Here is a 12218-nt window from a genome sequence, read left to right on the forward strand (position 1 = left end):
TGATTCCTACTTATGCAATGACATCAGTGTAATAGACATGGGAAGTTCCAGCCACAAAAACATTGATAATAGTACAACAATACAATAGTAATCTCTTTCTACCATCACCTTCCAGCAGTATGATGGAGAAGTCCTGGGCAGTCTGGCCCTTGCGCGTGGCAAAGCACTGATAAGCTCCAGAGTGTCTCTTTTGTGCAGCAGAAATGAAGAGTGTCTCATTGTGAGCCCCCTGGATGGAAAAGTGCTGATCGGGCAGGACAGGTTCTGTGTTACGGTACCAGGACACAGTAAAGTGGGGGGAACCTTGGACGGCACAGGACAGGATGACAGTACTGCTGATCCCCGTCTTCAGGTTCTTGGGAGACAAGGTGACCCGCAGCGGCTCTGGAGACAGAAGGACAAGGAAGAGCAGAGTTAAAAAGAAAAAAAAGACTAATGTAGACAGAAGCAAGTTACTACCTAAATATTGAAGGTACAAAACTCAGTGTATGTCAGCGTCCCTCAGGCACTACATGGGTATTATCTGCATTGCTGAATGAAAGAATTTTTTGTTGAGCTACGCTGCTCAGGCCAGAAAACACAAATCATAGCTTGGTGTGGTAAGGTTGTGTGTTTCTTGCCTGTGTGTCAATTTTTCAGTCACTGTGTGTGTGTGTGTGTGTGTGTGTGTGTGTGTGTGTGTGTGTGTGTGTGTGTGTGTGTGTGTGTGTGTGTGTGTGTGTGTGTGTGTGTGTGTGTGTGTGTGTGTGTGTGTGTGTGTGTGTGTGTGTGTGTGTGTGTGTGCGCGCGCGTGTGTGTGTGAGTCCTGAGCAGCAAGGAAAACTGAGACAGGAAGACAGAAAGGGGAGAAAATGTCAGTGAGCAATAAAGCAGCTGGTGTTAAGCGCTGGAGGCTGCTGAATGTGTGCGAGTGTGTGTGTCTGTGTGACAGTGCGTGTGGATGTGTGAGACTTTCTTCATTGTCAATGAGTGCATGTACTGTATGTGTGTGTTTAAATGTGTGTGTGTGTCCCACCTTGCATGCCCTGTCACTGGCGGTTTGTGCGTTGTGCAGTGATGTGCCCTGTGGCCAGTCTGCCTAGCGTCCACTAACTTCACCCTTTTACCCAACCACCCTCAAATTCCACCTCCTCCACATCCACCTTCATCCTCCTCACAAGTGTGCCATCTTCTCTGTGCGTCTCCTCCTCACATCCCCTTCATTAACACACATTATATGGTAACATTATAAGATACTCCTTCCCTCCCTCTCTCACATCCTTGGTAAACAAAGCGACAGGCCTGCATGACCACTGTTCCTCTCTGTCACTGCAGCGACGCTTCACTGAGGTTTAAGAGCACAGTGGGGGAACAAGCCATCCTTGGAGATCAAGCTCATGCTTGTCCCAGACGAGGGTGGCCACGGCTCAGCCAACGGAGCTTAAATGATTTCTCAGGGTCTGCTGTTTGTGTCCTGATATCACATTCATTACTTCTGTCCATCTCACTAGTTGTCAGTGTAAATCAGTTGTGGTCAGGAGGAGGCAGATAAATTCATCAGGCCTATTTATATTTACATTACATTTCATTTAGCTGACACTTTTATCCAAAGCGACTTACAATAAGTGCATTTCAACCATGAGGGTACAAACCCAGAACAACAAGAAACAAGAAAATACAATTTTCTTCAAGAAAGCCAAACTACAAAGTGCTATAAGTAAGTGCCATTTTAAGCGCTACTAAAGTGCTACCTAGTATTTACCCACCTATAACGTTGAGGTGACCCGTCACCTCTTTGGAGCCAAAGCTGTTGGTGACTTCGCAGATGTAATTGCCGCTGTCCTCCAGCCTCAAATCAGAAATTGTGAGGCCGGTGGTGCGCCGTGTCCAGCGGGAGTCCGCCGGTAATGGCCGACCATCCTTTAGCCATCGGATGGTGGGGTTTGGATATCCGGAGGCGATGCAGGGCAGCTCCACGCTGTGCCCCACCTGCACCTCACCGGACTGGAAACTGTCCAGCACTGATGGGGTGGACTCCGTAGGGTCTGTTGTGGGTGAAGCACATCACATACATATTTTATTGATTTAAAATCTCCAGTTATTCAGCTGATTTTTAAACACTAAAAATACTAATACCAAAAAAAAAATAAATGCATCTTCAAAGTCTAATCAAGAAAATGACTAAACTGTCACTTGTCGCTCGTGGCTTACCCATAACAGAGAGCCTGGCTCCATTGCTCTGGCGAGTCTCTCCACTGTACTTGTGCTTTGTGATGCAGCGGTAGGTGGACAGAGCATCTTCCTTCTGCACCTCTGAGATATACAAGGCGCCGAATGAGGTCAGGAAGAAACGGTTACCTGTGGAGGATAGCAGAGAGGGAGCAGGTAGAAGAGGAGAAAGGAATACATTAGTCAACATGTTTGAGTAATGAATAAGTAAGGATAATAAAAGACGTGCAAATGGTTGCAAGGTTTTGGGTCTGGGCAGATGGCTGGGTTCTTTTTCAGAATTGAAATTTTGTGCCATGAAATTACAAAAAGCCTTAAGGGTTATAGTTATCTGACAAAACTGAAACCAAAATCACATTTTAAGAATTGTGATTTGGCTAGTTTCTTTCCTTTTGTATGGCGAAGAAAAAAAAAATCACATGGACACATACATGTCCGAAGGTAAGGGCTTTCGATTGGTAGACACTGTCTACGTAATTTAGACAGTCTTACTTTTACTCTAACATTTTAATTTAACCACACAACACATGATCCACACTGTGCAAAGTACCAAGGACAATATCTTTACACGTCTTTTAAACATTTGATTCACTCGTCTAAATGTTGGAACTACTTTTAAGTACTCTCGATCCTTTAGATATTCTGTATTCACTGTATTCATTATTTTTGTGATCACTGAAAAAAACAAAAAACAGGCAAAGAACAAAATTTAGAAAAAAGCTCTTAAAGGAAGAGTTTGCTGGTGTAAAGATGGTCTTTGTACAAAACCTGAGTGTCTATGGACTTCATAGGTGCAGAAAATGTTGAAATTGGTGCTACGTGACCAGAGCAAACTGAGAAAATAGGCTTCAGTATTCATTTTTGCTCAAAATGTGGACATGTGGTAATGTGGAAAATGAGGTCCGCCAGACGTCTTTTGGCGGACTTTTACTGGTGGTCATGCAGGGAGGTGTCACAGCCAGCTACATTGTGGGAAATTACATACAGTATGTATCATAGAGTACTACTGGTGATTTTGTATTGATACAAATCGGGTTGAAAATCGGCGAACTACTCTTTTTAGAGAGGCATGGGTCACTTAAGTTATGTGCTGGGGAACTATTGTGGATACCAGCCTCTCCATCATAAGGCCCACTTGACAAAACTTGAGCACATTTTCCAGAATAAATCACAGATTTCAGTAAAAAAAACCAAAAAAAACAGCAGGGCCTGTGAATACATGTCTTCAAAAGGCTCGACCACAGCACTTAGGTGAACACATGGGAGCTTTTAACCAACTCGGTCCCATCCATCTAGCCAGATATACACAATAGAGAAAGACATATGAGAAGAAAGAGAAAGAGAGGAGAGAGGGGAGTTATTGTAGGTGTTAATAATTGATGTGTCTCTGTGTGTTATGGTAACAGCAGATTAGCGTCATTTTCATTTCACATCAGTGACTGCTTGGTCTGCCTCCGATTTATCTACATGTCAATAGAGAGAGTATGTGCACATGTGTGCATGAGAGAGAAGAAAAAGAGATGGAAGGAAAAGAGATTAGGAGAGTGTATTTCAGTGTTTGATTCTTTCCGCTTCTCTGAGTCTTTTTGTATTCTCTTCCCCCAAAGGGTTATTTTAGACAGTGTGCACTTTAGAGTTTGTAGTAGATTGCAGATTGTTTGGTTATGTGAATGCTATTACCGTGTGTATGTGTGTTGTGGCGGTGGGTTTGTGTGTGTGTGTGTGTGTGTGTGTGTGTGTGTGTGTGTGTGTGTGTGTGTGTGTGTGTGTGTGTGTGTGTGTGTGTGTGTGTGTGTGTGTGTGTGTGTGTGTGTGTGTGTGTGTGTGTGTGTGTGTGTGTGTGTGTGTGTGTGTGTGTGTGTTTGTGTGAACATGCTGGCTGTTGTTTGCTGTACACGATGTTTCAATGTCTCTTTGCAGTGTTGACAAGAGAGAACTTGAGTAAAACGCAGGTACATTGAATACTTGAATACTGAAAATATGTGCGACACACACACAGCTCCAAGCAATCGGTCAGCACCTAGGCACACCGCAGCAAATTTATTCTGAAGCATTTACTGTGCCAGCTGTTAGATGTGTTGAATTGTTGATGAAAAGCAACTATTGTTGAGAGAAATCTTCACTACTGAAGCCACAGTTCGGGTTGCTTTTCATTTTGTACCTAAATTAAAGTCTTTTTTAGTCAGAAATGGCAGTTAATAATCATAATAATCAGAGTTTCTCAGTTCCTATTCCCTTTGATTGAGAAAATATGTGGCAAAATGTGTGTAATGAACATATGTGGATGTTCAGTGTGTAGTAAGTGTGTGTTTCCTGCCACAATGTGAGCAACAACAATCAATGCATTTTATGGCTGCACAGCTCCATCGAAAAGAGATTTATTAAAACAGAGAGGACTGACCTGGCTCTCTGCCACACACACTAACAAGACTGAAATATAAATTAGATTGGAGGCTTTACTTCTTTATCTCATTTACATCTAGGATTAATATGTGATAATTATTGCTAATCTATATAACAAAACGCATTCTTGTTGTCCTGATTGAGCCCACAATTAAAATACTTAGTGAGGCTGGCTGTCAACTTGTCAACACGCATCAGAGTCCCTTTGGTTATGGACAGGAAAATAATGTGGTTCTGTGTTACTTAAAAGAAATCCACATTGACTTTTTTTTTCATTGACTCAAACAACAGTCCCCTGGGTGAAAGTCCAGGGTTTGCATGACCTTCTTTGAACAGCTTTATTGCAATGCATAAGACATACGGTTTCTTGTGTGTATGTCTTAGAAGCCAAAGGGCACATTGTGCGTATCTCTCTACGCCAATGCATGTCACATAATGGCATTATTTAACATATTTTCTAAATATTTCTATAGTCTATAAAAGGGAAGAAAATTGATGATGGATAATTTCCGATAGCCAAATGAGATACCTTTACTTTCGTTGTAGTAGGAGTCCAAGTCATAAGAGTCCAAAAACAAAAATAATCCATTTCTAATACATAACGTGGGACTTCACTTAAACAGACAATGAAACATTTATAATCAAAATAGTTGTATATTTGTTTTCGTTTATCAACTAATCAATTAATTCTAACCACATGTTTTGCATACATTTTAACTAAGTCTAACAGGCATTACAATATCGGTGTGTGTGTGTGTGTGTGTGTGTGTGTGTGTGTGTGTGTGTGTGTGTGTGTGTGTGTGTGTGTGTGTGTGTGTGTGTGTGTGTGTGTGTGTGTGTGTGTGTGTGTGTGTGTGTGTGTGGGCTGTCAGACTTCTGAATATACAGACACACATGTGAGTGTCAGCCCGTGATCAGCATGCATATGTGAAAGTTCATGCACACGTGTTTTCATGTGAGTCAGATTGTTGTGCTGAGTGCTAAAAGACGTAGGCTGTAATTTCCGAGCCTGCCCTTTTGTTCCAACCTGGGTATTAAGCCTTACAGGATAATATGCACTTGGCGAGTAGAACCCTGTATAACACACTGCAACACCCTGTCACAACATGCCTGGAGAGAGAAAGACAGACCAGAAGGGGGAGAAAGGGGGGAGAAGGGTGGCGAGTGCAGCAGGAAATTCAGAGATGGTTAAGAATGCAGAGAAAGAAAGTGGTGCCAGAGAAATAAATGAAAAGGAGCTAGTCAACACTGCCTGTGAAGGAAACTTACTCCATCATTCCTCCTTGTTTTTCTATTCTCTTTTCTTATTGTGCGTCTCTCCCTTGTTCAGACCGCTGAACTACTTTATCTAGCAGGTGTTTACGTCATCAAATCACCTGTTGATGTTTTTGACTAATCAGTTAGTTTACTTTATAAAATACTGGACGATAGTGCGCCATGCCCATTACTGCTTCACAGAGCTTACGGCGACATATTTATATACATTGTGAGGCGCCGCAGAAAGCATGATTGGAAGAGTATACCGCAAACCAAAACATATTAAGCCCAAACAAGAAAAAAACAAACTTTACAGGTTTTGGTAGCACTAAGAAACAGAATGCCTACCAGCACAGTTCCCAGGCAATTTATATATTTGCAGTGTTAGAAACTTCTAGAAAATAAACCACAAAAAAAAAGAAAACTACACAAACAAAAGTGATATTAAATTGCAAAAACTCATAAATTGTCCAAGAACACAGTATCTGAGGCTAGTTATCATTCCAAAAATTGCATTTCTGGTACCTTGACCTCAATACCAGTTCCCCAAAAATAATGTATTTAATTCCAAAGTTTGAAATCCATTTGAACAAAAGCAAAATTAAATACAGTACAAATGTATCATTTTTATGCAGTTTAGACAGGAAGAATGTAAATCTGATTATTTTGTGCAGCTACAATTTACAGATGTCCCCTCAACGCCTCACGTGCTCTCAATAGACGGTAGGTAGCTGCACACAGAGACGCATCTGGTTAGTGCAGCAAACGCAACTCAGGCAGGTATGTAGCTAAACGTTTGTTAAACAGAATGAAATAAGGTGTTCTAATGTCAGATTTACTTACCTAAATTGAAGCCGAGTGATTATATCTATGTGGGCGGGCCGCACAAGTGTGTATGGTAAACACTGTGGCTCCCTTAGACTGATGACATTTACTTTCTTTGTCAGTGTCAGAATTGTCCAAACGTGGTACCGAATGACAAGCCATTTTTAAATACCTGATATCACCAAAGTAATTTGGTCAATGCCATAAAAGTATTAAAGTTCAGAACCCAAACTTGAAGGAATCATTTACACACGCAATAATGGGATACCTGAAAAGCCTATAGATTATTTTAAAAATGACGTGAGTAATGCCATCAGATTCTAAATCAAGGCAGAAACAACCAAGAAAAACAGTCTATGGTTCACATGGTGACAAATCTGTTGTCCTGATGATTGACTAATCAGTCAATAATTATACAACTATATTGTTTATCCAGAGGGGCATATAAAGGTAAGCATTGATTAATAAAATCATTATATTCTCTTTTCCCCTGACTGCTCTTCGGTTTTCTACCACTCTCCACGTCCTCTTTCCCTTTTCTCACTGTTGGTGTTTAATTTCTAGTCAGTGCCTGCTCTCCTGCTGTCTGTTGAGATGTGACACACCTAAAACAGTAGAGAGGGTGCAGGCGACTATGGAGGGAAGCAGCAGAGTAGGAAGGGTCTGGCCCTACAGGGAGGAGGACGGCAGATGGAGATTGATGGAGGGAGAGATAGGGAGATAAAGAGAAACATGCCGTTGGGAGTGACAGAGGAGGGAGTGAGAGTGAGAGGGATGAGGGGCCTACAGGCCTGAGAGCCATACATGGGTAAAAACAATTCTTCTACATCTCTCTCTTCTCTCTCTCTCTCTCTCTCTCTCTCCTTCCCTCTCTCCTTGCGGGAGAGGAGATCAATTCTCGTCTAGTCTGCCTACGCCTCCAGGAGTTTGCCGTTGTTGTTGTTGAGTGTGTGTTTTCATGTGTTTCTGTGTCTGTGTTTTTTTTTTTTCTTTTTTGCTGTGGGAGGCAGGATGAAAATGTTGAGGTCTATCCCACACCCATGGGAGGCGCAAAATTCCCTCACTTCCTACTTATTTCCCGACCCTTCCTCCTTTCTGTTTTCTATCTGCGTGACATCTATTCTCCATTCCCAATCTCTCTTCCTCCAGTCTCCCCTCTGCCCTCTCCCTCTTTCTGTCTCTGCCTTTTTTTCCTCTTAGTCTGTGCTCCTCTTCCCTCTCTCTTTCAGGGGGGTCTGTAAGTAATGGAATCAGTTCAGCTGATCAGCCTGAGGCAGGAAGGCATGCCAAGTGCAGAAGCTGCTGCTGGATCTCTATTTGAGAGCACGTATGCCAAAAATTCGACAGACAGACACATACATGCAAATAACGAGACAGAGAGACAGGAAGGGAGCGTGAGACACAATGGAAAAAAGGATTAGGGAGCCCTGGAGCATCGCTTGTCTTCCCCAAAAATTCCTCCAGAGAGAGGACACCCCTCTTCTTTGAGATGGAGAGGACGGGGAGAAGAGATGGAGGAGGTAAAGATGGAGGCAAGCGATGAAGGGGATGTAGAGAAGGTGCAGCTAAATATGTCAGTACTGTATGGCTGCCATTTTCAACAAATTATTGTCAAATAGAGGGGCAAGGAGTAACAAAATGAAAGCTCATAAAGAAGGAAGCAGTGAGGAAAAAAATTGGTAATGTAAGGGTAGGAATGCTGTAGCCACAAGGGAGGCTGGGAGGAGAAGAGGAAGAGATCAGACGGGAAAGAAAGATAAAGAAAGTGACTAAGAAAAGATATACATATTTTGAGATGTTGACTAGGCCACAGAGATGAGGAAAAGACAGAAATAGATAAAACAGTGAGTGAAAGCGAGAAAAAAAAGTGAGAGAAGCAGAGCAAAAGTGGAAATGGCGTAAGTAAGGGGTTTTGTTCTTGGTGCTGCCATGCAAATGAAAGCGACGCTGCAGCAATGCTAACTAACAGCAATTCACACTGTTGGACTCATCACTTATTAATGCTCCACGGCTCTCCCCCCCCTTCACTCCCCTCCCATCTCTTGCTTTCTGCCTCTCTTTACCCATTCCCCTCTCCCTTGCTCTCGCCAGGATCTCTCTTTTTTTGTTCGCTCTCTCGTTCGCTGTTGCTAGGGCCTGTGCACTCACGTGACAACAGCTGGGTAGGGGGCGCTGCGGTGGCACAGAGCGACATGTGCAAGTGGGTTTCGCGTGCATGCGTGCGTGTGTGCGACAGAGTACCCTTCATTAGAGGTAAAAATGGAATCAGCCATTTAAATGATGGCGATGGAGATCAGAGGAGAGGAAATGCTGAATGGATCTGTAATTGATTCACAAGCCTGGTCTATAGGCCACTGAGGAGCTCACCGCAGCTCATCTGCACACCATGTCACTTTATTTTTCACTCTGCGCTTTTTAACAAAAACACATGCTGAAGATCGCCACAGCTTTTATTGTCAATGTTTGCCTTTCAGATTTTAAGGCTAAATGGACCACAGACTCGGTTCAATACAGGCCAGTAGCTGCACAAATGGACTTCTTACAAATGCATGTGCTCACACGTTCACACATACACTCACAAGCCGTCTCACAAGCTACACATCCTTACTCCCACAGTCTCACAATCCACATTTGCAGAGTGCACTCAACAAACTGTGTGTGTGTGTGTGTGTGTGTGTGTGTGTGTGTGTGTGTGTGTGTGTGTGTGTGTGTGTGTGTGTGTGTGTGTGTGTGTGTGTGTGTGTGTGTGTGTGTGTGTGTGTGTGTGTGTGTGTGTGTGTGTGTGTGTGTGTGTGCCGAGGATCCTCACTACAGGATGCCACAGCAATGAGAAGACAGTGGAGTACACCTACATATTCCGTATTTATTCTCCTCCTGACTTACATTTTCATTTCTTTTCCACTTTTCTCTTTCCATTCAGTACATCTCCATCTACCCTCCCTTAATACAATGCAAATTTGACTGATTAAGCTCTCACACACACATATGCTGTTCCACATTCTGCAGTGACAATAAAAGATGCCTTCCTTTGTGTGTAGGTGTTGGTACTGACAGTGTTGAGTGTTATGGGATGCTTACATGTCAGAACATATACACAAACTGCGGATATGTTAGATATAAACTGTGTATGTACACATTTTGCACCACATAAGCTGGCTATGCGTTCAAGAGACATCACAGCTGCAAAGAAATAAATTCCTCTGCAACTTCCACTCGTTTAATATTATTAAGTCAATGCAATTTTTGTAGCAAACAACCCAGTAATAGCAATAAGAGATAGTGCATTGTTTAGTGCATTTTCTTTTTGTTTGCTGCCCTTTACTCCCAAACCCCACTGAAACTTAGAGAGGATGTTCTTTACTTGTGTCCAAGCAAACAGACAGACAACCGAATGTCTTCAAATGTGTAGATATAGGAGTGTAAACAAATGCAAAGTTTAAGGTTGCAGCTGTGTGCAAAATGACTTTTCAGCTGCCCATTAAATCTGTGACTTACTGAGCAGATGTATTTTGTTCCTAGCAAGCTGTGAACAAGACCAAACAATATTTGTGCTACAGTGGAATGAAGTCAGAGTATGTGTAAAGATGTTTAAATGATAGGTTGCTGTTGAGGTTATTGTACATAATATGCACTGCTCAGTGAGTGAACAGAGCTGTGTGGAGGGATTTTGTAATAAGCTGGAAAACTTGCCATTATCAAAATTGTACAGAAGCACATATGCCTATGCACAAATCAGTGTTAGAAATGGTGCAGTCTAGGAGAAATGTCCAAGGACTACAGCAGACCAGCACCACGGACAGCTACATTTCAAAATGCTAAGGAACACCGGCTGAAGTAGTACAATGGACAGCTCTGCTGCTGAGCCCAAACTACGAAAGGCTTCTTGTGTAAAGTCTCAACAATTGGGCCTCTGCGGGATGACAATTGGCACAACTAAACTCTGTGTTTTTTGGATGTTAGCTATGGCGAATAATGTGGCAGAGTAGTAAAACAGTAATGTTGCATATGTGTTGTATTTTGGCACACAGGCAGTCTTTTAAACTGACATTAGAGACATCCAGTCAAAAATAACAACAAGGAAAATACGTATATATGTTCTTGCCTTCTTGAATTTTTTTGTATTTTGTTTACATCAGTGCTTTTTTTTTGAGAATACAGCATGTCAAAAGAATGACTTCGGTTAGAACTGTCCCACCCGAGGGTCCGGTACCTTACTGCAGCTAACTACTGAAATAATACTAATAATTACATTTATGCATATTGAAACCATTGTAGCTCTTCATTAATAATATCTTGGATAAGCCTGAGGACACAAGGACCAAAAATCTGTGATTTGTTAAAACCTTTGGCCTAAATCAGGCATGCTGGTCCTAAATTTATTGGCTCCGCCTCAGAAACGTCAATCATTCAGTACACCTTAATAAAACCAACACTGCTTTACATAACAACAGCATACAATCAAAAATCTTCAGAAATGATTGAATTTATGTATTCTTTCAGTGAACAGGTAAAGATGGATTTGGGAATGAAAAAGAACGAGAGGAGTCATCCTTGATCACTCCCACCCCCCTCCGCCTCCTCCTCCTCCTCCTCTTCCTCTTCCTCTTCCGCTCCTTCCCCCAGCTAACTAATTTATTTGATAATTACCAAGGGCCCATTATGGCTGATTTCAAGGAGGCACTGGGAAGTCCTACTAAAAGCTATTTCATTTGAGCTGCTCATAAGCTCCCTCCTTGCATCATGCATATTCACACATTCACACTTCTTTATGAAAACCCTCATTGACATAATGTATTCCCTCACCCCTTATCCTAACCTTAAACATCACGACAAAATGCCCAATCCCAACCACTACCCTAATTCTAACCAAAACCTTATCATAACTTTCACCCTAAAATTGAGTCCTAACCTGTTAAACAGCCAAAATGTCCTCACTTTCCTCAGATGCCCTCACTCCAAAGGTCTAAAACTGAAGTTTGTCCCCACAAATATACGCACACAAGTATGTTCACACACTGTATCAAACATGACTTCTATAACTGTGAGTCCATTCAGGCCCAACATATAATTGACACCCTCAACCCACCTTCACTGCCATTAGTGTGTACATGTGTATGTCCAAAGCATTGCAGAAAGTGCATGTGAACCGCTGCATGCATGCAGGCCGGTGTGTATAGTTTCTGGTGAGGGGTGAAGGTTAATAAAGATTGGATTCTAATAAAATGTTCTCATCCTCCTAAATCCCCCCCTCCTGCCCTCTTCCCCTACCTGCCATATTAAACACCCATTACAAGGGCAGATGAATGAAAATGAACAGAGCTGTAGTGTGATTCCCCGAGTGTCAAATCAATACTGCTCCCCTCCCCTCTGTTCCTCTCCCGCCTTCCAACCCGCCCTCTCTCCCTTCATCTTTTTCCCTGCTGCTATCATTTTCCTATTCTCCTCTCTTCTGTTGGGTCTAAAGAATTGGCATGTGTTTGACAAAGGGAAATCTACACCTAGCTACAATAGGCTCTCTCCCTATC

General features: G+C 42.4%; 1 protein-coding gene across 5 annotated transcripts in view; it reads right to left on the reverse strand.

Moving 5' to 3' along the window:
* Window positions 1–12218, reverse strand: part of dscaml1 (Down syndrome cell adhesion molecule like 1) — a 108054-nt gene that overhangs the window by 39969 nt on the left and 55867 nt on the right. For all 5 annotated transcript variants that reach the window (XM_069706417.1, XM_069706416.1, XM_069706415.1 and 2 more), the window contains 3 exons: window positions 2191–2337; window positions 1746–2024; window positions 109–384 (listed from right to left, as the gene is read on the reverse strand). In XM_069706417.1, the coding sequence (XP_069562518.1) occupies window positions 109–384; window positions 1746–2024; window positions 2191–2337 (702 nt within the window). The remainder of the gene's footprint in view (window positions 1–108; window positions 385–1745; window positions 2025–2190; window positions 2338–12218) is intronic.

This window comes from Brachyistius frenatus, unplaced genomic scaffold (genome assembly GCF_029030835.1).
Source record: "Brachyistius frenatus isolate BFR_SWC_R1_liver_20210118 unplaced genomic scaffold, ASM2903083v1 Contig_62, whole genome shotgun sequence".
Lineage (NCBI taxonomy): Eukaryota > Metazoa > Chordata > Actinopteri > Embiotocidae > Brachyistius > Brachyistius frenatus.